Source organism: Delphinapterus leucas, chromosome 7, assembly GCF_059928025.1.
Source record: "Delphinapterus leucas isolate spDelLeu-1000000601 "Yukka" chromosome 7, BTC_Dleu_Yukka2, whole genome shotgun sequence".
Taxonomy (NCBI): Eukaryota; Metazoa; Chordata; class Mammalia; order Artiodactyla; family Monodontidae; genus Delphinapterus; species Delphinapterus leucas.
Window position 1 is genome coordinate 11,295,045 of NC_143135.1, and position 22,466 is coordinate 11,317,510.

Sequence of the window (22,466 nt, forward strand, 5' to 3'; positions counted from 1 at the left end):
TAGAGAGCTCCAAGCAGATGGAAGAGGAGAAAAATTCTTGGGCCCTGGAATGTTTGTGAAGTGTGCTAAGCCCCCTTGAGAAGCTCTGTCTTGCCCTTATGTCAGGGCTGTGGATCACTGGCACAGCCATACTTGGTTTTTTTTTTTTTTTTTTTTAGAGCTGCCCTGAACCTGCTCTAGTCCAGAAAGGGGCTCTTTTCTGTAATATCTGCTGAAGGTCCACAAGGAAATCAGCCTGGAGCGAATGTGACCTCCTAGACACAGTGCCCACAGGTCAACTGGGGAAAGGCCCCGTTTTCCTGGGCTACTTCCTCACCGAGGCTGAACTTGACACTTGGAATAATAGGACCCTAACTGCGTCCAGTGGCCAAGAGAGAGTTGGAGACTGAAATACCAGGTATTCAACAGATGAGGCTGGATTTTCTTCGCAGAGATGAATTCAAGAGGGCCTTCGGGCAATTCGCCGCTCTAATTTACCCTTCCTGGACCCAAAGCCTGGAATTAGTTTCACTCCCCTTGGTGCTTCTGATAGGAGACCTGCCTGCTATTCTCTCCTCTGAAGACTTCAAGGAGAGGAACCTGGGAGGGGCTTGAGGTGGGCTGAGTCACTGCCTTGAGGCTTACTTAGCATCAGCTCCCAGGCTGAGAATTCCCCCTCTGCGACCCCAACCCTGGAGGAGCTAAGGCGCAGCGGGCTGCCCAGGAGAAGCTCTCCTCCAGCCATGGCCCTGTGCCTTACCTTGCGCCCTTGCTGGTCCTCCTCTTGGCCGGGTGCGGTGTGATGGGGGAACAGAGGGCGCCGGGCTTCCAAGGCTGCAGGCAGACCCTGAATATGTCCGTGCTGGGGGCGCTGCCAGGAGGTGGCTGGGACAACCTGCTCAACGTCGAGCTGGGGCTGGTGCTCAGGAGAGACTATTCGCAGTGCCTCACCACCGAGGACGGCGAGTACCTCATCCCAGACCGCGTGCAGGTGGTCCCGCGGCGGGAGAGTATAGTGGAGACCCGCACGGAGCTCATCGACCACTGGGTCAACTACACTGACACCTGGGCCGCCTCCATCAACGCTGAGCTCTCCTTCCTCCCCGACCTCAATGGTAAGTTCTCTGTGGACTGCCAGAACGTCAGGAAGTACAGCCTGGAGTACCAGACGGTCACGACCAGGGTGCAGATCCACCACGGCATCTACTCTGTGAAGGCCCCGGAGAACCCCGACTTCCAGCCCGACTTTCTGCGACATCTGCTGACCCTCAGCGATCACCTGGAGAACAACCAGACCCGGGAGGCCGAATACCTGGCAGAGATGCTTGTGCTTAGGTACGGCACGCACGTTCTCACCGACGTGGAGGCCAGGGCTGCCTTGGTGCAGGAGTACCAGGTGAGGCGGGAGCTGGTGGACAGCGAAGCCCGAGACAAGATCAACATCACGTACGCTGCCTCGGCCTTGTTCTTCCACGCGGTCAACGCTGGGGATGGGGTTTCCTGCAGGTGCAGAGCCGGCTTCTCCAGAACCTCGGGCGGAACCCGGTGGCCTCCAAGATGCACAGCCACGGTGGCGTGCCCTTCTACCCGGGCATCACCCTACAGAAGTGGCAGGAGGGCATCGGCAACCGGCTGGCTGCCATCAGTAGGTCGGGCCCGCCCCTGCCGGTGCTGCTCCAGCTGGAGGCGCTGCCCGAGCTCCCAGAGGCCCGGGTGGCGGCCGCGCGTGCGCCGGGTGGCGGCCGCGCGTGCGCTGGGCCATCCACCGCTGCTACGCGGTCAACACGCGTCCCGGATGCTTGAAGCTTGGGACTCACGTCTTCGACCCCCAGGCCAATGTGGATGATGGTTCTTGCGGAGGCCGCTGCCGCGCCAACTTCAGCTTCGGCGGTGTCTTCCAGGAATGCGAGGCCGTGTCCGGGCGGCATGCCGATCACCTCTGCCGGGCCTATCACATCCCGAACCCGCTCACCGGCAAAGCCTCTTGCCCGGCCAACTACACGGCCAGCACCCTGAGCAAGGGGCTGAAGACGTGGAGCGAGGCCAGTCCTGAGTGCCGGCAGCACTGCCGAAGGTGCTGGCTCTTCTTCCGATGCTGCTGGACAGCGTGTGCCACCCATGAGCATCGGAATGCCGTGCGCCTTGCTGCCTCCTGGTGCGCGCCCTCTGGGGCCTCCCTGCCCTACACTGAGGGCCTCCTCTTTGGAGGCCTGTATAGCCCTGGCAACCCAAACCCAGTCACTGGGTCCCAGGCTTGCCCCTCCCACTTCTACCCACTGACACTCTTTGGCGACCTCAAGGTCTGTGTCAGTGGCGACTCAGAGCTGGGTACAGCCCAGGCAGTCCCCTTTGGGGGTTTCTTCAGCTGCCAGGCGGGCAACCCCTTGGCTGGCCTTGTGAAGGGCCAGAGCCCTGGGCTCATGAAGGAGGTGTTCTACCAGGACAGCCCCACGGATTTCCCCATGAAATGCCCAGCAGGGTACAGCCAACACCAGGCTTACCTCAGCCATGGCTGCCAAAGCCTCTACTGCCTCAGGGCTGGGGTCCTCTTGGACCAGCAGCAGACAGCTGTTCAGATGCCCCCATTTATTCCCCGCCCCCCCTTGCTTAACAGAAGCAGCACCCACAGGCTCTCTGTCCTGGTTGACTCCAGTGGTCAGCGGGTCTGGGTGAGGCTGCAAGGCTCTGACTACTGGCAGCAGGCCAATATTGATGACCCATCCCTGTCAGCCAAGCCCTTGAGCCAGGCTGGCTTGGGACCCAGCGTTGGGGCCATTGTTGGCTCCCGGGTGGGTGCCATGGTGGCCTTGGTGGCTCTTGCTCTGGGGGTAAGCTGTGGCTAAAAGTTCTATAAGAAAGGGGGTTACAGGAGACTGCAGGAAGGCATCCTGACAGAGGAACAGAGGGCCTATGGGGCCACAGAAACCACTTAGAGCCCAGCTCGATCTGAATGCATACAGAATGACAAGAATTCTGTCTCGACTTTAACAAAACAGGACTGCTGCATCATTGCTAGTCAGAGCTCTAGCCCCTTCTGTTTCTTCTACTGCCTAGGTAAAAAGATGTAAGATACCAAATCATAGAACTGGCCCCACTTCCTGAAGGTACCAGGACTAAACTGTACTTCCTCAAGCCCGCCTCCAAATCACCTAGCCCAAGCTCAAGTCCTGTAGCAACCTCTCCCTAACGCCCTCTTTCTGAGAGGCACCCCATTCTCCTTGGTGTGCTCCCATGTTGGGCACCTCCCTTGTTGCAAGAAGCCAATAAACCCAACTTTGTTCAAATACAGCTCTATTCCTGGTGTTCTTTGCTGGGGAGGTGGGCGAACAGGGGAGATAGAATCAGCATCGACCCCAGGACATATTATGTAGCTTTGAAGTTAGAATTTTTTTTTTTTTGTAACTGTTATAAAATTCATTCTGTCCATTTGTTTTCCCAGAATCATTGCCTTGAACCCAAAAAGTTTCCTCTTGGGCTTGGTTTAACTCAGAGGGTCTTTTTGTTTTTTGTTTTCCAAATAGGACCTGACCTACTTGTGGATGATGAAATGAATTAAGTTGTAATCAGCAATTTTTTTTTAATGACAGAAAACAGTACATTGCATGAAACAGCTATAATAATTATTTTGTGAAATAGGTTAATCACATAAAATTGCCCATATCCAATCTTTTTTATTTATTTATTTTTTTTTTTTGGCCACGCCACGCAGCTTGCAGGATCTTAGTTCCCCAACCAGGGATTGAACCCAGGCCCTCAGCAGTGAAAGCGTGGAGTTGTAACCACTAACCACTGGACTGCCAGGGAATTTCCTCCAATCATTTCTGATTCATCAAAAAATGTCAGTTTTGTATGGTTTATATGGGATCACAGTTTTATATGGGATCACAATGTAAGATGTGATACAAACTATCAAGATATGATCACAGTCAAAACACTGGAAAGTCAAGGGAAAACTCTTCCACTCTTCCATTTCATTCTATGTTCCATGAAACTTAGCTTTGGAAAACTAGAGTCGTCACCCCCAATGGAAGAGTTTTCCCTTTGGAGATCCTGTTTCTCTCAAGTACACCAGAGTACATTTTCATTCTTTAACCCAAGACTGGGACCACTTGGGACCAGTGTTCAGTTTTGCAACGTTCCTAGAACACAAGCCTCATCGCAATTTAAGCCCAGAGTGTGGGTCAGTAGTTGTCGCAAGGACAAACAGGGTGTCACATTAAACCCTAACCTTGGAACCACAAGGCATGCAGGACCTAGCCCAAATGGGCCCCCCATGTGTGAATTTTAGAGCCAATTCCAAAGGTATGTGGAGAGACCCTAGGGAGCCGGCAAGTGTGGCCTCACAGGGTTGACAAGACCCCATTTCCATGACCTGAGTGACCTAAGTGAGTCATTTTTCTTCTTGGTGTTTCATCTACTCTGGCTACAAATTGGAATATATCAGGATATTGATGAGATAGTGCAAACTCTGAGTCCTGAGAGGAAGAGGCAGTTGAAATCCAAATAACTCTAGATGTTTGAGATCATTTCTCCTACTGGTCTGATACGGGCACATTGGAGCCAACTGTGAGCTAAGAACTGACCGACTAGTGGCTCTCCTGAGCCTTCTCCAGACTTGTGGTCACTACCATTTGTAGAGACTTTTTCTGTTTTCCACAGAACTTAAGGTAGGTAAGTAGTTCTTATGCTATGGATGAGGAAATTGAGGCTCAGAGAGGTTGACTTGCCCACAGTCATGTGACAAATAATAAGAATAATAATGGCTAGTGCCTACTACAGATTTAGAATTCATTCTTTGCAAAGATTACTTCATTTAATTCTTGGCTTAGCACAGTAGTAAAGCTATGGGCTTGGTCTGGGTCAAATATGGGCCTCTGGAAATCCCTTGTGCCTCAGTTTGGTCCTCTATAAAATGGAGTTAGCATGTTAAATTCCCAGGTTACTTGAGAAGATTAAATGAGCTAATGGATGCAAAGCACCTTGGAACAGCCTGGCCTTTCTAAATTTGAAATTGATGACACTAACACTTTGGGATCTTATTTGCCACTGCTTTAAGAGTGGGATACCAGAATCAAATCTGACAAACTGGGCTCAACTCCCAGCACAGCTGCTAACTAGCTCTGTGATTACGAGAAAATTGTCTCACCTCTCTGAGAACTAATCTCATCTATAAAGTGGGGATAATCATAAGACTGATGTCATAAACTGTTGCAAGGATTAAATGAGACAATGCAGAGAAATACCTTGGTACAATGCCTCACATCTGGCATGTCACAGTGAGCTATCACAGTGTGCGACTGGGTACACAAAGTTGTGTGATTGGGGCTCACAGCTGAGTGGGTAAGATACCCAAAAAAAACATAAATTACCCATTGTAAAAATGTCATAGAGCTTCAAAGAAAGCATTATGGGAAAATGCATGAGGGTCGCAAATTCTAACTGGGAGGGTGCTGATAATGTTTCTGGCGTGGGACAGGACTCTTGTCTCAGCCAGGCCCACTTTCAGATTTGCTCAGTTCTGCTGGCCCAGGAGGATCCTTTCAACAGAAACCGAATGCCCATTTCTGATGGTCTCAGTTCATTCCCTGGAATAGCCCTCCAGGCTCTAAAAACTGAGCTCTCCGACTGATACGAGCAAGATGGGGATCAGGGCATAATAAAAGATTTTGATGTGGACTAAAGAAGAAAAGGGGCAAAATGAACCATCCTATAAGTAGGGTGGCTATGTAAGTGATCATCGAAATCTGGACCCTGTTGAGACCAAAAGTATAGGACATGTCAATCAAAAGATACGTCGCTCCACTTTTATAGGTGACTGTTTGCCATTGGGCCCAGGCCCACTTTATCACCCTGATCTCCAGCTAGTCTCTCCCCATGATACACATTCCCTGTGCTGATTCCCACATCATGTCAATTCCTGGCTGATGAAATATATATATATATATATTTTTTTTTTTTTTTTTTTTTTTTTTGCGGTACGTGGGCCTCTCACTGTTGTGGCCTCTCCCATTGCGGAGCACAGGCTCCGGACGCGCAGGCCCAGCGGCCATGGCTCACGGGGCCAGCCGCTCCGTGGCATATGGGATCCTCCCGGAACGGGGCACGAACCCGTGTCCCCTGCATCGGCAGGCGGACTCTCAACCACTGTGCCACCAGGGAAGCCCCTGGCTGATGAAATCTTGCTCATCAATCAAGGCTGGGTTCAAAGGTCACCTCCCTGAGAATACACAAGAATACATTTCTGTTCGCCCCCTCTCCCCCTACCCTCACATACTCCTTCAATTTCCCAGGAAGAATTTGTCTCTTACTCCTCCTAACCTCTTTAGCAGCATGTAACTACGAGCCTGTCACTTTGCATGAGTTCTCCTTCCAACCAGCTCATGAGCTCTTTGAGTGGGAGAAAAGGAAGGTGTTGTGTTCATTGCAGTTATTTCCAGAGCTCAGCATCAGGCAGAACACCTGGTAGCTGCTCTACAAGTTTGCTGAATGAAAGAAAACCAGAAGAGATCTTGGGAGGCCCCAGGTGATTAGACTCAGCTATCAAATCCTTTTAGTTTATCTGCCCTTCTGGGATTCTTAACTGTATTATTTCATGATTGAACCAGTTTTTTTGTTGTTTTTCGTCTTGAGATTTTTTGGTTTTTGGTTTTTTTGGCTGCACCGCACAGCTTATGGGATTTTAGTTCCCCTGGGATCGAACCCGAGCCCTCGGCAATGAGATCGCAGAGTTCTAACCACTGGACCGCCAGGGAATTCTCATGAATGAACCAGTTTTAAGCCTCATTTTGCCCAGTCTAAGTGCTTGAATAAATACAAAGATAAATAAAACTCAGTTTTCACTGTCTCAAAATATTCTAGGCAAGTAGACAAAAAGTAAAAATAAAAAGGATGGGAGAGGGAGAGGTGGTGGCATGGGGTAACCACCAAATCTCCAAGTTCCTTTTACAGCTCGGAGTAAGAGGGTGGACAGCCTGCTGAAATTCCATCCCAGCTGATGATAAAATGGGGACTGATGGACAACTTGCTGTCACGGAGCTGCTCCTTGGATATCACACAATGCCCCCTCCTGGAACAGGCTTCTCTTGAGCAACTGGGTTGTTGCGATCTTACAGACACTGTAAGTCATATAAAACAAAGAGACCTTTCTCCTTATTTTGACTTCCAGAGAGCCTAGAGCCAAATTTTGGCCCCTTCTTCAACATTCTTGTTGCTAAACTCAACCTTAGTCCCAATTTTTCTGTACTTATATTCCCTCTTGATTAACTCATTTTTCAAAATTTTGTAAGATATGCATTCACATAAAACATTGTGTATTATTTTTAAAAACTAAAGAAATGGATAACAGAACTGAGCAGTTGTGGAGGAAGATTCACGAGGGTGAACCTGGGAAACCTCTGAGCCCCAGCTTCCAAGCCCTCTCCTTATGCCAGTCGCAGTTTCACTACCTATAGCTTTAGCCTTGGTCCAACTCATCCTCTGGTGATTGTTCTCTGTACTTCATAGAGAGGGACTGTTATAAAGCAAATAGTCTCTGGTTATCTCAAGGAGTTCCTGAAAATTTGACAATGAAAACGAATTTTAAATTTAATTTTAAAACTATGGTGTTTTTAAAACAGGTTGGAAGGGGACTTCCTAGGGGTCCAGTGGTTAAGACTCTGTGCTTCCACTGCAGGGGTCACGGGTTTGATCCCTGGTCAGGGAACTAAGATCCTGCACGCCGTGAGGCAGCCAATAAATAAATAAATAAATAAATAAATAAATAAATAAATAAAATAAAACAGGTTGGAGGTGCAAATAAAAGTGGCTGTGTGTTTGTTGTAAAAAGAATGTTGCAGCATTGAAAGGCTGGGAATCACTAAGTTACAGGCAAAAAAATCAGCAAGGTTGGGGGCTCAAAAATCAGACTGGGGTTCAAGGAACCTCTGCTGAGCTTCATGGTTTGGAGAGTCCAGGATGGGGAGAGCTCAAGAGGTAAGGAAGTAAGAAGGGTTTTCTGTTCTTTCATTTAAATCATTCATTTATTCATTCTTAAGGGGCTCCTAAGAAGGATGACCCTTTACTAAGTGGGGAAGATAAAAAACACTGGAGGAGAAAATATAGGGGAAAAAATCTCTGTGACTTGAGTTAGGCAAAGATTTTTAGATATGATACCAAAAGCACCATTCATAAAAGAACAAATTAATAAATTGGACTTTGAAGGAAACCAGAAAGTCATCCCAAAATATGCTCTTTGACATAAAAATGATTTTGAACTAAAGGCAATTAAGAAGCAGCAAATGCAGAAAAAGCTCTCCCTTTTCTGCCTAAAAGCAGGATATAAATTCTATTTTTACTAAGACAGACTCTTATCAGCCCAGAGAAGGCACCAGAGGAACCTGCAAACAAACTTTACTCCATTAATTTTCCTCCCATATATTTATCTTCCCATAGTTCCCCCCCTCGTGGAAGCCCAAGCTTTCCTGTGTCGCATCATTTCTCTACAAATTTATTATTCTTGTTGACAGTGCTACATAAATTGGAATTCTAAGCTGCCATTTTGAGTTACTTCTGGTTCAGTTTTCTCCTGAGTGATGTACACTGTATGCTTTTTTAAAAAATTATTTATTTATTTAATTTATTTGGTTGTGCTGGGTCTTAGTTGCAGCAGGCGGGCTCCTTAGTTGTGGCATGCAAACTCTTAGTTGCGGCATGAGAACTCTTAGTTGCAGCGTGCATGTGGGATCTAGTTCCCTGGTCGAACCCAGGCCCCCTGCATTGGGAGTGGGGAGTCCTAACCACTGTGCCGGCAGGGAGGTCCCCACTGCATACTTTAATAAACTGGTGTTTTTCCCTTTTTGTAAAGAGTCTCAGCTGAAAATCTAAGGTGGGTAGCGGTAAAGTTTTGCCTCCCTTGCAACTTCATCAAAGTTAAAAACTGGGCTGAGAGGAGAAGGATCCAAAGCTCTGAAGCATAAAATTCATACAGATCTGGGGTCAGCAAACATGGCCAAAGCCTGGGACCTGTTTTTGTAAATAAAGTTTTATTGGAACACAGCCACACTCATTTGTTTACGTGTTGTCTATAACTGCTTCCATGCTGCAGTGGCAGAGTTGAATAGTTGCAACAGAGACCTCATAACACAAAAGTATAAAATACTATCTGGTCCTTAAGAAATAGTTTGTTAACCCTTCATATAAAGCACGGACTGTCCAATGGATGCCAAGATGTACTGATCCCTTCAACACTACGGTAACTAATTGGGGACTGAGGTTGCCAGATTTACAGTCCTTATCATGGTCCACTTTCCTCCATCCTAGAGCACCCTTCTCCTAGAACCCAGGTCCTCTCCAAGTTAGCAACATTATCATTTCTGTCAAAAAGGTTGGGAAACATCAATATAAACAGTGATCATTCTTCTACTACACACCACCTTCCATTCCCTTCATCATTATATCTACCTGCCTCCCTCCTCTCATTCAGGTAACCTTTGATGACCATTTACATTATGCCAGGGAAGACACAGCCCCTGGCTTCAAGGAGCCCACACTCCAGCAGAAGAGAGACATAGACATAAATAACCAATATGCAGGGTACTAAGTCGTATAATAGCTATGTGAAGAAAAAATGTGACTTGTATATTCAAATACCTCAATTTGAATCCCAGCTCTGCCAATTCCCAGCTCTGCAACTTTGGGTGAGTCACTTAACCTTTCTGAACTTCAGTTCTCTTATCTGTAAAGTAGAAATGATTATAACCTTGAGTGTGATGGGTTGTTGTGAGGATTAAGTGAGCTGCTTTGTGCAGAGCGCCTAGTTCAGTGTCAGAGCTCAATATTATTATTATCAGCAGCAGTGGTCGTCACAGTAATCAGTAGTAGAAGCAACGGTGATAGTAGATGGTGTACCAGGTGCAAGTCGCAGCAAAGACGAGAGGGCAGTGATACAGGTGTATAGATCAGGGATGTTTTCACAAAGAAAGTGATATGTGATCTGGATCCTGAAGCAAGAACAGGAGTTAGTCATGTGGAAAGGGAGGTAGGGGCACAGATAGAATAAAATGAATAAAATGAAACACTTTAGAGATGCAAATTTTCCCAAGACAGGAGATGTAGAATGGGGTGATTTTCTGATATGCCTTAAGTCTGGTAAAGCCGTAGTGACCATCAGAATCAGATCTGCACTTGGATTTGGACAAGAGAACACTTTCAGTTCCCATTACGACTAAGGCAGAAGAACTGACCTGACCTTTGGTGATTTTTATTTTTCCTTTCCTTCCTTCTTGTCAAGGTTTCTTTTATGCTGACTTTAAGAGGGTCATTGATCTAAAACCTTGAATGGTTCCTCACTGCCTATAGAATGAATCAAGATTCTTGGTTCAAGACCCTTATTGTTGAGTCCCAACATTCCCAACCAGCTTCAATCTCAGTCACTCACCTCCCAACCCCTTCCTCCGTGCTACCTGTGCTCCACATTCAACTCAACATATGTGAAAACCAGGCTTGCAACCTCCTGTTACCCCTAATATCTGTTCCGCCTTCTGTGTGTCCTGCCTAATTTATTCACTCTCCTCCTAGTTGGGAGGGGGTGTTTTGGGGTTCCTCCCTCTTTCTAGGACTCACTCTCCTTCTCCCCATCTTCCCATTCCAAACCTCTGTCATGATCTTCAGAGATTTTCTCTTTCGTCCACTCCCACTGTCAGCTTTAATTCAGGTTTTCCATCATCTAGATAATATTTTGCTTCTAGTCTCGCCCCCATAAACCTATCTGTGCATAGTGGCTTGAGCGCTCATTTTAAAAATGTCAACCCTAACATGTCACTTTACAGCTTAAAAACTGTCAATGGTTTCCCTTTGCAGTGTTGATCCCCTTTAGCCAAAGACCTCCAGGACAATACCTATAGTCAGACAAAGTTGAGTTTATTGGCTGGTTGCAATGGGCACCTCAAAAAAGAAGGGCTAGGAGGGATTTGAAGCTATAAGCTTTGGAGTTGGGTTAGTTAGTTTGGGGAAGGATTCAATGAGGCATAGTTTCATTCTGGAGTTGGATGCTGTCAGAAAGCAGGGCCAGTTCTATGATTGGTGTCTTGGTCATTTTTATCTAGGAGGAGCTGTTCTTTGTTATCTACGTGGAAATACTCTTCACACATTGACTTCTGTCAGAGTTGGCTGTAAACCTGTTGCCTGTGTTGAGCAGTTAGAAGAAAATCCAGTTCCCTTTCCTCACATAATCTTATTAGTAGTGAGGGAGAAAAAAGGTAGTCTCTGATGTCCAGAATTGAAATGACGATCACAGCTGGTCTGCCATAGTGTTAGAAGTCAGCCTGGGGCTCACAGCCAGTGATCCTAAACACGTTAAACAGCCCCATAGAATAGCGACCTCACACAGCTCCCTGAGACCATGATAAATGCAGCAAAACAAGGTCACTTTATAGTTTTATCTAATCACACACAAAAGCAAGGTCACTGGGCCACCGACAAAATACCCAGTCATGGACTAGAGCAAATTCCTTAGGCCCTCCCCCCCAAATCACCCAGCCAAAGACTAAATCCTATATAAGTTCTTTCTAGGACTCTCTTGCTGAGAGAGTCTCCCACGGTGTGCATGCTTCCTCACTGCAACAGGTGATAAACCCACCTGTTAAATTACAGGTGTGTTTCTCCTGGTCTTTGGCTGAGGGCCTTGGCACAGGCATGGTTCCCCTGCTCACTTGGTTTCAGCCATGTTAGCCTTCTTTCAGGCAAATGTGGCTTTGAGGACAGAAAGCTCATTCCTGCCTCAGGGTTTGCACTTAACCGTTCTCTGGGACTTCCCTGGTGGCGCAGTGGTTACGAATCCGCCTGCCACTGCAGGGGACACAGGTTCAAGCCCCAGTCCAGGAAGATCTCGCACACTGCGGAGCAACTAAGCCCATGCGCCACAACTACTGACCTGCGTTCCAGAGCCTGTGAGCCACAACTACTGAGCCCGTGCGCCACGACTACTGAAGCCCGTGCACCTAGAGCCTGTGCTCCGCAACAAGAGAAGCCACCGCAATGAGAAGCCTGTGCACTGCAACAAAGAGTAGCCCCCGCTCACTGCAACTAGAGGAAGCCCACACGCAGCAATGAAGACCCAGCCCAGCCAAAAATAAATAAATTAAAAACAAAAACAAAAAACAGTTCCCTGTGATTGAAATACCTTCAGGTCTACTGGTGGCTGCCTCCTTGTCATCATTCAGATCTCAGCAGGAAATAACCGCTTGAGAAAGGCCTTCATGGCTCCTACTCTCAGTAATTCTGTATCACTTTTTCAAGTTCCTATATCATTTTTAACACTTGGTTATATTATTGTGTGTTCCTGTCTTCCCCCACCAAAATGCAGATTCTAAGAGATCAGGGACTGTGTCGTGTTCACCTCTATCTCCTAGTGCTTCTAACATTTCCACAAATAGCTGAAACATATCTTACCTTGAACAAAAGAGCATCTTCTTAATGGGTCTCTCTGCTTCCAGCAGCTTTCACCTCTAATACAGCTCTGACTTAGCTGTCTGAATTCCTTTTCTGAAACAAAGGGTAGATGCTAGCATTATCCCTCTTCAAAAACCTTTCATAGATTCTTTCTTCAAGGCATCATCCCCTCACTCCTTGCACCTCATCTTCCACTGGGGCTCTTGGGGGAACATTCTGGAACATGCCACATGCCTTCCAGCAGCCAAATCTTGACAAGTGCTTCTGCTTCTACCTGAGATGTTCTTGCCCATCCCTCACCACCCCCCCCCCTTATTTTTTCCTGAGGGCAAAATCCTAGTCATTTTTCAAAGCCTAGCTCCCAAAGTGCCTCTTTTTTTGGGGGAGGGGGTGGGTACGTGGGCCTCTCACTGTTGTGGCCTCTCCCGTTGCGGAGCACAGGCTCCAGACGCGCAGGCTCAGCGGCCATGGCTCATGGGCCCAGCTGCTCCGCGGCATGTGGGATCTTCCCGGACCGGGGCACGAACCCGTGTCCCCTGCATCGGCAGGCGGACTCTCAACCACTGAGCCACCAGGGAAGCCCCCAAAGTGCCTCTTTTGAGAGACTTCCTCCAATCCTTCCTTCCTCTGGGCTCCCCCAGCCCCTGGTTAGACTCTGGTATGACTAACCACACCCCGATTTCTGTCACAGTTGAGTGTGTACCTGTTGTCTTTCTCAGGAGACCATGAATGTTTCCAGGGCAGGGAAGCATCAGCTCTCTCTGTGCCCCTGTTTCTTCAGTTGTAACATAAAAATCTTTGTACTTACCTCATTGGGTTCTTGTGGGGAGTAAGTGAATGAATGCACATACAGCGATTAGATCGATGAATGGCTGAGTAAACACCATATAAATGTCTGCTACTATCATTAATATTCATTTCCGTATTCTTAGTGCTGGTCCAAAGTAGGTGTCATTATGCATTGTTCTTGAACTTGGTTGGAGTCTGGTAGAATGCTTCTGAAAGATTTAGAGCTTTATTGCTTAGAACCACGTTGGGAACTTTTATTGGTCTATTTAAGTTATTTACGTAACTCCCAACCCTCCTTCCACCCCAAGCTTTGGGGATAGGAACTAGGGATTGCTAAGTAAGAAAAGAGAAAATAGTCCTAAACCTTTCCTAGTGGTGTCGCCTAACGGTTGGTCTGACCTAAAGATAAGAAACCTGCCTCAGAAATTTATTTTTAAAAAATTTCCCTGGGCCCTTTGTTCAAATGCTACTCACCTGGAAGAAATAACATATTTAACCATTACCTCAGAATGTGTCCCATTTTCCCCATAATATTAGGGGAGGGATGGGATACGGGACCACCAAATTATAGTAGAGATGGGGTCTGGGGAGGCAAAAGAAGTCTGGGTTATGAGCTGCTCTTCCCAGAGCTTCCAAAGGCTTGTTAGAAGGAAGGGTGCCGGACAGCACTGGACGTAGGAGAGTGAAAGGATGCAAACAAAGAGAACTGAGGCTTCCTAAGATGATACTGGTCTAATGGAGAAGCAGGGAGGCCCAGCGGGGAATGCGCTGGACCAAATTTTACTTCTAATTCTACTTTGCAGCCGGGACACCAGGGCACCTCTCTGGCTTCCTTGTGCAATGTGTTTAATGGTGAGATTGAACTAAATGAAGTTTGAGTTCCTTCTTGTGTTGAGGAGGGTACTGGCCAATGGCGGGGTGACTCCGAGTCTGAATGCATGCTTTAACACATCCTGGGCGGTGCCTTGGCTTGCGTGTTTCCTTGGTTCTTTACAGAGCCTGCCAGGCTTCTCCAGAACTTGTCTGATGCTTGTGAAAACCATCTTAGTGGATGTAGTGAACAGCCTGGTCTCACCTCTCCAGAGAGGTGGATGATTCCTGGAGGCTGTGCGTGAAACTGGGTCGGCCTCTAATGGCCAAAGGCCCATGGGCACAACAAACAGGGCGAAGTCCAGGCTGTGACCAGATGGATCCTGGGAAGCAACTGGTGTTTCTAAGATAGTCTCTCCTCAGTCGAAAGTCTTCTGTTAATCCAAGCTATTTGAGGTATTAAGTATACTTGATGTTTGTATGTCATTTACAAGTATTTTCAGATTCTCAGATTTGTCTAAACCATGTAACAGCCTGTGAAGTCATTTCCATTTCATAAATGAGGGAGCTCGGAAAAAGTGACTTGCCCCAAAGTTCGGAAACATAATAGGGTTTGTGACAGAGAGTGATTTTGTACATGTCTGTAGCTGGCTTTATCCAAGAGAAGCGAATTACAGAGACGGAGAATGGATTTCAGTCTAAGATGACCTCGATTGCTAGCTGTACCGTGGCGGCTGGCTATAGTGGAATGAGCCTTGGAGCCAGAACTCTCCAAATCTGTCATATACTAGAGGAGGGACCGTGGACAAGTTAACACTCATTCTCATTTCCCTTGTTTGTGAAAGAGGAGCAAATGACATAAGACAGGGTAGAGCTGTCTGACATAGTAAGTAAATGCAGTATTCCCTTTCATACGAGTTTGAACATGTGGATAAAAATACTCTTAGCCATGCTTTACATTTTCTCCTGTGTATTTTCCTCAACTTAGTTTCTGCCTTCAAACTGACTAGAAACAGGCTAGTAAGGATCCTTCTGTTTCAAAGGCTTGATTAGGGTTCAAATACTCGAAATTAAACCATATAAAAGGAAATATTTCTCGTCTACAGGCTAGCTGATAAATGTAGGGGGAATCTACGTTTTTGAGGCTGACTGGCCTTGGGAGTTGATGCCCGTGGCCTGGCATCATAGAGATTTACCTAGCACGCTTGAGTGAGCCTGGCCCTGGCTGGGAGGATTACATTTCAGCCAGTGTTGAAATCACTTGAAATTCCCCTTATTCATCCAGATACAGAAATAAAAGGAGCAACTCGTGGTCTTGCTGAGGCAAAATCTTTATTGTTAGCCATTACTGAATCCTTTATTCTTTCATTCTTGCATCTATCTGCCAAAAACAGACAGATCAAAGTAATCTATTATATAAAGAATCACATGCACATGGGTTTTCTTATCTCACACCCCACAATTTCATCAAAAGATCAAATTACATTTTTACTCCATCTTTATCTGTAGACCTTAGAGCTCTAGAGAAGCTTTTGAATGAAAACAATGACATTTTTATCATTTTCACTTTTTAAATGTACCAACATTCAGAAGGTTCATTCTTGGGTCTGATGCTTGAAGCTGAGGTAGGATGAGGCAGGAGGACAAACCACCCTTTTTAAACGCCCTGGCCTAAACATTGTTGGTAACACACACACACACTCACACACAGATAAATCAATTCAAGTGATATCCAAAAACTTTTTTTTTTTTCTTTTCCGCTTCACCAATCCCTTTCTCATTCTGCTGGAGGCCCCTCTGCGTCCTGCATTTCTATTTTACTCAATAGGAGAAGTTGCTCAGCTACTTCATGAGGAGTTGAGGATTCACAAACAGAAGTCATTCTAAACAATTTGTCAGGTATGTCTCCCACAAATATTTACTTGTCCTCTCCCTCTCTGACCAGCGGTCACAACAGTGAGTCATCCATTGGGCTTTAATCCACAGCAGCATGAAATAACAGCAATTCCAGGACTATGACCTGACACTTTCCATTTTTATTAAAATTCTCACTTCCCTCAAAACCTGATTGTCTTAAAGTCAATTTTATTCCGTGCTTGGACTTTCAGTTTGTGCTAATTTGCAAGTCTTTCCCAAATTATCCTCGTAAATCAATGCATGAAGTATTTATCAACTCTCATACATACAATTCCTTGACAGATACAGGAGAACTGAATCTCTCCCCATAGAGAGGACTTTTCTGGAGGGAGTGGGATAGAAGGAATCCCCTTTATGAAATAAGAGTTAGGGGATGGGAACTAAATTTATGCCTTTTAAGACCTTATTAATATATAGAGTTATATGTATATGGCCTATTGTCAGTCCCTTATTCAGTTTGCTTCATCCATTTTAGATGAGCATGATGCCAAGTCTACAAACTCAGAGCCACACGTTTATGTCTTTGTTATTATGGCTAAGATCCCACATGCCGCAGAGCAACTGAGGCCGTGCGCCACAACCACTGAATCCCGCGCACCTAGAGCCCGTGCTCCGTGACAAGAGAAGCCACCGCAATGAGAAGCCCACGCACGGCAACGAAGACACAACACAGCCAAAAATAAAATATAATAAATTTATTTAAAAAGAAAGAAATTTGAGTCACGCCTTTCTTCATTAAATAAAAAAGCCTAAAAGTACTATACAGATAAGTCTAAGCGCTTCACATTAATAAGTATTTTACCAATCAAAATACTGCTCTTAAGCACAAGTAACAATTCAAACAAGGAAAAGCTCGAATGAAATAAGCCTCTATGCATTCACTGCAAAATTTTATACCATTACCAAAATTACAAACAAAACGATAAACTTCTAGTGGTAGTGGACCCAAATGTTTATTATTGCCTCATTTTCTTCTAACCAGGCAACTCTTCTCTATTTCTCCCCTCATGACTTTTCTCTTTGTTTGGTACTCAGCCAACCTCTGAGACACAACTGAACTCCTCCCTCCTCCAGGAAGCGATTTCTGGCCCTCACTGATCTCCTTCAACTCCACACCGCTTAAACCCATCCTACGATTCAGGTCTACCAATAGTATTGATCTCCTGTATGCCTACAACCGTTTCCACAGATGCATCCTGGGGAGCAGCGCCGGACCTCCCCTGTATTGCCACCGTGCCTCACCCAGAGCCCTCTCAGAATATTGACTTCATGGAGTTTTGGACATAAACCCATGTAGGAAAGGACACAAGCTATGGCAGCTAGCCCCCTCTGACTCATGGTCCTTTTAAGAATATAGAAGCCTCAAATACGTGAACCAAATTGATTTGGGCCCCCCACCCAAGACCTTGAGTTTGAATTGATTGGTACCGTGAAATAAATGATACACCTGAGAACTTCTGGATTCCCATTTGCACCACGAGTTCATAGGCCTGACTGTAAATGACCTTTTACATTAATGCCCACATTTACTAGTTGGTGCTTTTCATAACCGTTTCTCTCAAGAACATTAAATGCAGAACTGTGCCCTTTGTTCTGAAGCATGGAGGCTTTGCTCTGTATTGTTTCAGAATCACTGGCATTCCCACTGGGAACAGAGCGGGCCTCATCCTCTGCTCGTGACTAAGTCCAGAGGCTCTGTCTGGTGAAGGAGTTCTGTGACTTTTTAACCTGAGCGGTATTCTACCCATTGCCCATGAATGCCCGGGTTACAGTGCCTGTATCACTGCACTGCTGATCACAATAAATGTGAGGTAACCTGATAAGCTGTCCCCAACCCCAAACTCAAGAACGTTAGTGGATACTTGAAAGCAAGCTGTATGACTGCACACTCCCAGCTTCCGAAGTTCAAGTCTGGTGGATTGATTTTAAGATCTCCACTGCTCTCTCCTTTGCCAAATATGGGCAACAAATACTGCCTTTAACACTGTCAGGACACAGTTGGGGGCTGCTTTTTCAGTGCTGGGGACAGATTACATGGATACATTTTCCAACCCTCTGCAGCAAAGAGGTGCAGTGATAGAGGTTCATAATCAGGCCCTTAAAGTGAAGGGCACTAGGCTTTGGAATGAGAAAGATCTGGGTTCAAACTCAGGGTGCCATTTGCTAGATGGGTAACCTTGAACGAGTTATACATTTCTGTGAGCCTGTTTTCTCATCTGCCAAATGGAAATAACACCACCTCCCGCAGCAGGGTTGTGAAAATTATGATATACATAAAACTCCTGACATATTGCTTCAATATAGTAGATACTCAATAAATGTTAGTTACTATTTTTATTATCCAAGAGTTTGAATTGACTAGAGTCCATGATTTTTAATTCACTATTTCAGTCTTCTCAGAAGAGTCATCCAGGACTAAAGTTAAAAGTATATGGGAGGCTGTTAAATGCCTGTAAAGGTTATTTAGTGGGTAGGAAAGATCACAGCACTGAGGTGGAAGGATGTTGTCCCTGCCCCCACTCCCTTATGGCCCCAACACACACACACACACTCACACATCCCTCCCCCCCAGACTAAACCTTGTATGCCCTTTTGTCCATGTCTCCAACCCTAGCTGATGAAAATGCCTGTGGTTTTAAAGGTTTTCAAAACTAAGAATGGGAAAGTGAGGCCTCAGAAAACTATATATATTCCACTAGCGGAGAAAGCAAGTAAGAGAGAGAGAGGGGTGATGCTACATTTTCTTGTCCTTAGCAGTATAATGGCTCCCACGTCCTGGGATCCCAGTTTGACAAGATGAAATGACTCGAAGGTCATGGACGGACCTCACTGTCCACTGTGAAAGCTCTTGCAGCACCTTTAGGCCCCAGAGCTTCTTCTCAAAGAGACCACCATCTCCAACAATAAGGGGCATCCCATCAGCCTCACTGGAAGGAATCTTGTGTTCCAGGAGCACCATTAATTCTTCCAGCTGGTAAGCAAAGGCAGCGACTTGGAGGAGAACGGTATGTATTGCTTGATGGAAGTCATCTTCAGCTGGAGTAAAATGCACCCGTTGGTCTTCTAACATTCTGGCCAACATAACATGGAAGGTACGGTAAGCTTGGAGGTTCTCTTGGAGTCGCTCTGCCTCACTAAGCTCGCTCCACCGATCAGTGCTTGCCACTGGCACACCACGCACAGAGTCCAGGTTTACGTTCTCGTTCAGACCTTGGTGCTTCACCTGGTCAAGGATACAGAAAAACTTCACATCTTCTGTAATCACTCCACCAGTCTCACTTAATCTCTAAATCTCATATAAAATCTTATTCACTTCCCTGGTCAAGGATCCAAATTGTAAAGAAAATAGAGAGTCTAGATGAGGAACTCTTCATTTGGGAACCTTGACTGACTTTAGGAAGAAGCTATCCTCCCAGAAATTATCCATACTGCTTTGACTACCTGTTCATTTCTCTTGGGAGAATGTGCAGCTTTCACTAGGTTCCAAAGGTTGAAAACCACCCACTGACTGGTCTAGAATAATTTTTCCTTCCCACTTGACACTCCCTCCTGGCAAGTGGAGTATTATAATCATACTGGAGTTTAAGTATTTTAAATATACCTGAAGACGCTAGCCACACCTAAGCTCTAAAATATAGGCATCGTAGAATTTTTCTAACAGACTCTCCACTGCTCACTGTCAATGGTGAGGACAATCGTTTATTAGAGGAGTCAATGGCAATTATTTTTTAAAAAATTGGTATTTCAAAGAATCTGATTTCTGACTGCTGGAGTTTTATGAAGGTAAACCAATTCTCAGAGAACCTAAATTCAGAACTCTCCACGGGGGCCTGGAGTGTTTCCACGGCAGGCCTTAGATGAAGACCGAGGGGGATCTTCCTCTATCAGAAAACCTGAGATCCATGGTTAGCTCCCTAAGAATCGGACACTTCCCCAGGTCCCCAGTGATTCTTCTATGAGACTTTTTTGATAGTGTAGGTGACCTTTCTATTTAGATGCACGAACACTTTTGATTGTATAGGGTGGATAATAATGTAATAGGAGAAACTGGTTTGTTTATACTGTTCTTCTCCCAATCCTATAAACCTAACTCCATCTTTCGTCTCTAAGCTCAGAAAATCAGAACAATGTACATGAAGAACCCAAGCTTAGAGGCCTCATGGTTCATCTATTCTGGCAGAATTCAGACAGGTAATGAAAATTAGGAACAGCCTCCAGGACATAAAGCCAATTCTACATAGAACCCCATGTATATTTTCTTATTCAAGGAACAACATGTCTCCTGAATAGCCTAGAGAAAGTAAGGTCGTATGACTTTCCTTAAGGGAAGGGGCCATGTCAAATGACAGGTGCCCAATATATAAATGACTATATGATTAGGGCTTTTGTAACTGATAACGGGGCTGGAACATGATGGTAAAGGGCTGGATCAGAAGAGATGAAGTGAAAATAGACGACAGCAAAATAGGCAACTTACATAAGATTCCATAAGAGCAGTCAGGTCTGAACGGATCTTCCTTGCTAGCCAGACAGAGCGGCTACAGAGGTCCCGGCGGCGAGGGGTCAGCGGTGAATACTCTGTGAAAGCCATCCCCTAACTCAACTGTCCCGGGAAACAAGTGAGCTGGGTTCGTTTCTGTCTATACTGGTCCAAATAAGAAATGCGACTCCCGGGCTAAATCCACTGGGCATTTCCCTACTAATGGAATTCGGCACCCACCCCCCCTGCCTGACTCAGAGGTGGCAGCAAATTCCTGGCTGTGGATTTCTGCGCCTGTGGAATCAAAGGCCCCTTTTCACTCAGCTTTCTGTCCTGCAGCGTCTGCCTCCAACTCTCTCCTCCACTCAGGGCCTAGTGTACTTGTTTTCATGTCATTGTTTTGCTTTTGCACTTGACAAGGTCATTATCACACTGATCCTCATGACACCCCTGCCTGATGGAATCTATTTATATACACTTATAATCAGTTCATTTTACTATCACCCTCTCTGTGCTCCCCATGTCCTTTTCTTTCTTGGCCTGGTAAATTATTCAATAATATTAAGTTATTATTATTGATATAGCTGCCATTCAATAAGCATCTACCCTAGGCCAGACACTGCTAACAGCTTTAAAGCCTTTATTTGATCTTTAGAATAATTCTACAAGATAGTTTCCTCATTTTACATAAGAAATGGAGGCTTAAAGAAATTAAATAATGTGCACAAAATCTAATAACTAGGTTCAAAATTTAAATATAGGCCTTTGATTCTATAACTGTTCCTCCCACTGAGTTTCCAATATCATTCTCTAGGTAGTTCATATTTTGTTCCAAGACACAAAGTTTACATGAAATAGATCCTGTAAAACTACAGCATTTTTTCATTCCCATCCTTTTGCTGAGTATTTAAATTTACACTTGATTAAAAATCAGTTAAGGAAGCATCTGTAATCTCAATCATGGTGCCTTCCTTGTAGCTATAGGATGAGGAAGGTACTGTTTTAGGCCTGTTCTCTTCCAAAGGACAGGAAACACCCAACCCTGACTTGGTAACATTTCTGAGGCAGTCTCACTTAAGTGACAACATGCTTTTCTTTTTCTTCCTTAGCCCAGTCATACCACATTGCTTCTTAACAAAATAAGAGAATGAGCTGGACTGTGAAATGAAGGCAGAGTTTAAAAGCACTTGGAGAGTTGTTGTTCTATTGCATTTAACTCTGTAGGTTAGAGGATGACGCCAATTGGGTAAGAGTTACAAGTTTCATCCCCAAATGAATCAGTTTTCACTATTTTGTATCATGGACATTACCTCTAAATTGAAACACATGCCTTCTCAGGGGGAAATTTCCATACATAAACAATAATTGAGGGGGCTTCCCTGGTGGCACAGTGGTTGAGAGTCCGCCTGCCGATGCAGGGGACACGGGTTCGTGCCCTGGTCCGGGAAGATCCCACATGCCGCGGAGCGGCTGGGCCCGTGAGCCATGGCCGCTGAGCCTGCGCGTCCAGAGCCTGTGCACCGCAACGGGAGAGGCCACAACGGTGAGAGGCCCGCGTACCGTAAAAAAAAAAAAAAAAAAAAAAGCAATAATCGAGGGACATAGGGGAGAAAGAAATGAGGCTGGGGTGGCTGTCACAGTAGGCTTTTTAAGAAGGTAGGAGGATTCTACTTTTTTTTGTTTTTTAAACTTTGTATGGACATTGAGTTTTGTGAAGAAGCACTGATATTAAATGCTATCAGGGTTTTGTCATTATCAGAGCAAAATTAACCCCACAGCTTCTTTAACGTTCTCTTTACTAAAGAATCCACCTTTCCTAAGGTTGAAACATGGAAAGGATTTCCAACTTTGTCAAATGATCATAGGATCATATGGCATCTCAGCATTAGAAATCAAGAACTGAACTAAGTCAAAAGTTAACTACCTGATTCTCAACAAGAGCAAACAACAGTATCCGCCACATAAAACCTGCTCTGAGGTCACTTGTTTTTCTTATTTGGCAGCATCACTTATTTCACCCCAGGATAACTGCAACTCAGTACAACCAAGGAAGACCAGTTGCTTC

General features: G+C 45.5%; 1 protein-coding gene across 2 annotated transcripts; it reads right to left on the reverse strand.

The window, feature by feature from the left end:
* Positions 1–1,325: 1,325 nt before the first annotated feature.
* On the reverse strand, positions 1,326–22,361 carry CNTF (ciliary neurotrophic factor). 2 transcript variants are annotated; one of them, XM_089914777.1, is made up of 2 exons: positions 20,399–20,488; positions 1,326–13,403 (listed from the first exon to the last, which is right to left on the reverse strand). In XM_089914777.1, exon 2 carries the CDS (start codon positions 2,103–2,105, stop codon positions 1,563–1,565), a length of 543 nt encoding a protein of 180 aa, XP_089770903.1. In that variant the 5' UTR covers positions 2,106–13,403; positions 20,399–20,488; the 3' UTR covers positions 1,326–1,562. The 2 variants fall into 2 exon arrangements, with proteins under 2 accessions (XP_089770903.1, XP_022447619.1); XM_022591911.3 differs by lacking the exon at positions 1,326–13,403 and adding an exon at positions 15,844–19,144 and having other exon boundaries at positions 20,399–22,361.
* Between the last annotated feature and the right edge of the window lie 105 nt (positions 22,362–22,466).

Coding starts and splice junctions, on each gene's coding strand:
- CNTF (XM_022591911.3), bottom strand. CDS start 20,512: ATGGCTTTCACAGAGTATTCACCGCTGACCCCTCGCCGCCGGGACCTC. Junction 19,145..20,398: donor CTGCTCTTATGGAATCTTAT/GTAAGTTGCCTA, acceptor ATCCTTGACCAG/GTGAAGCACCAAGGTCTGAA.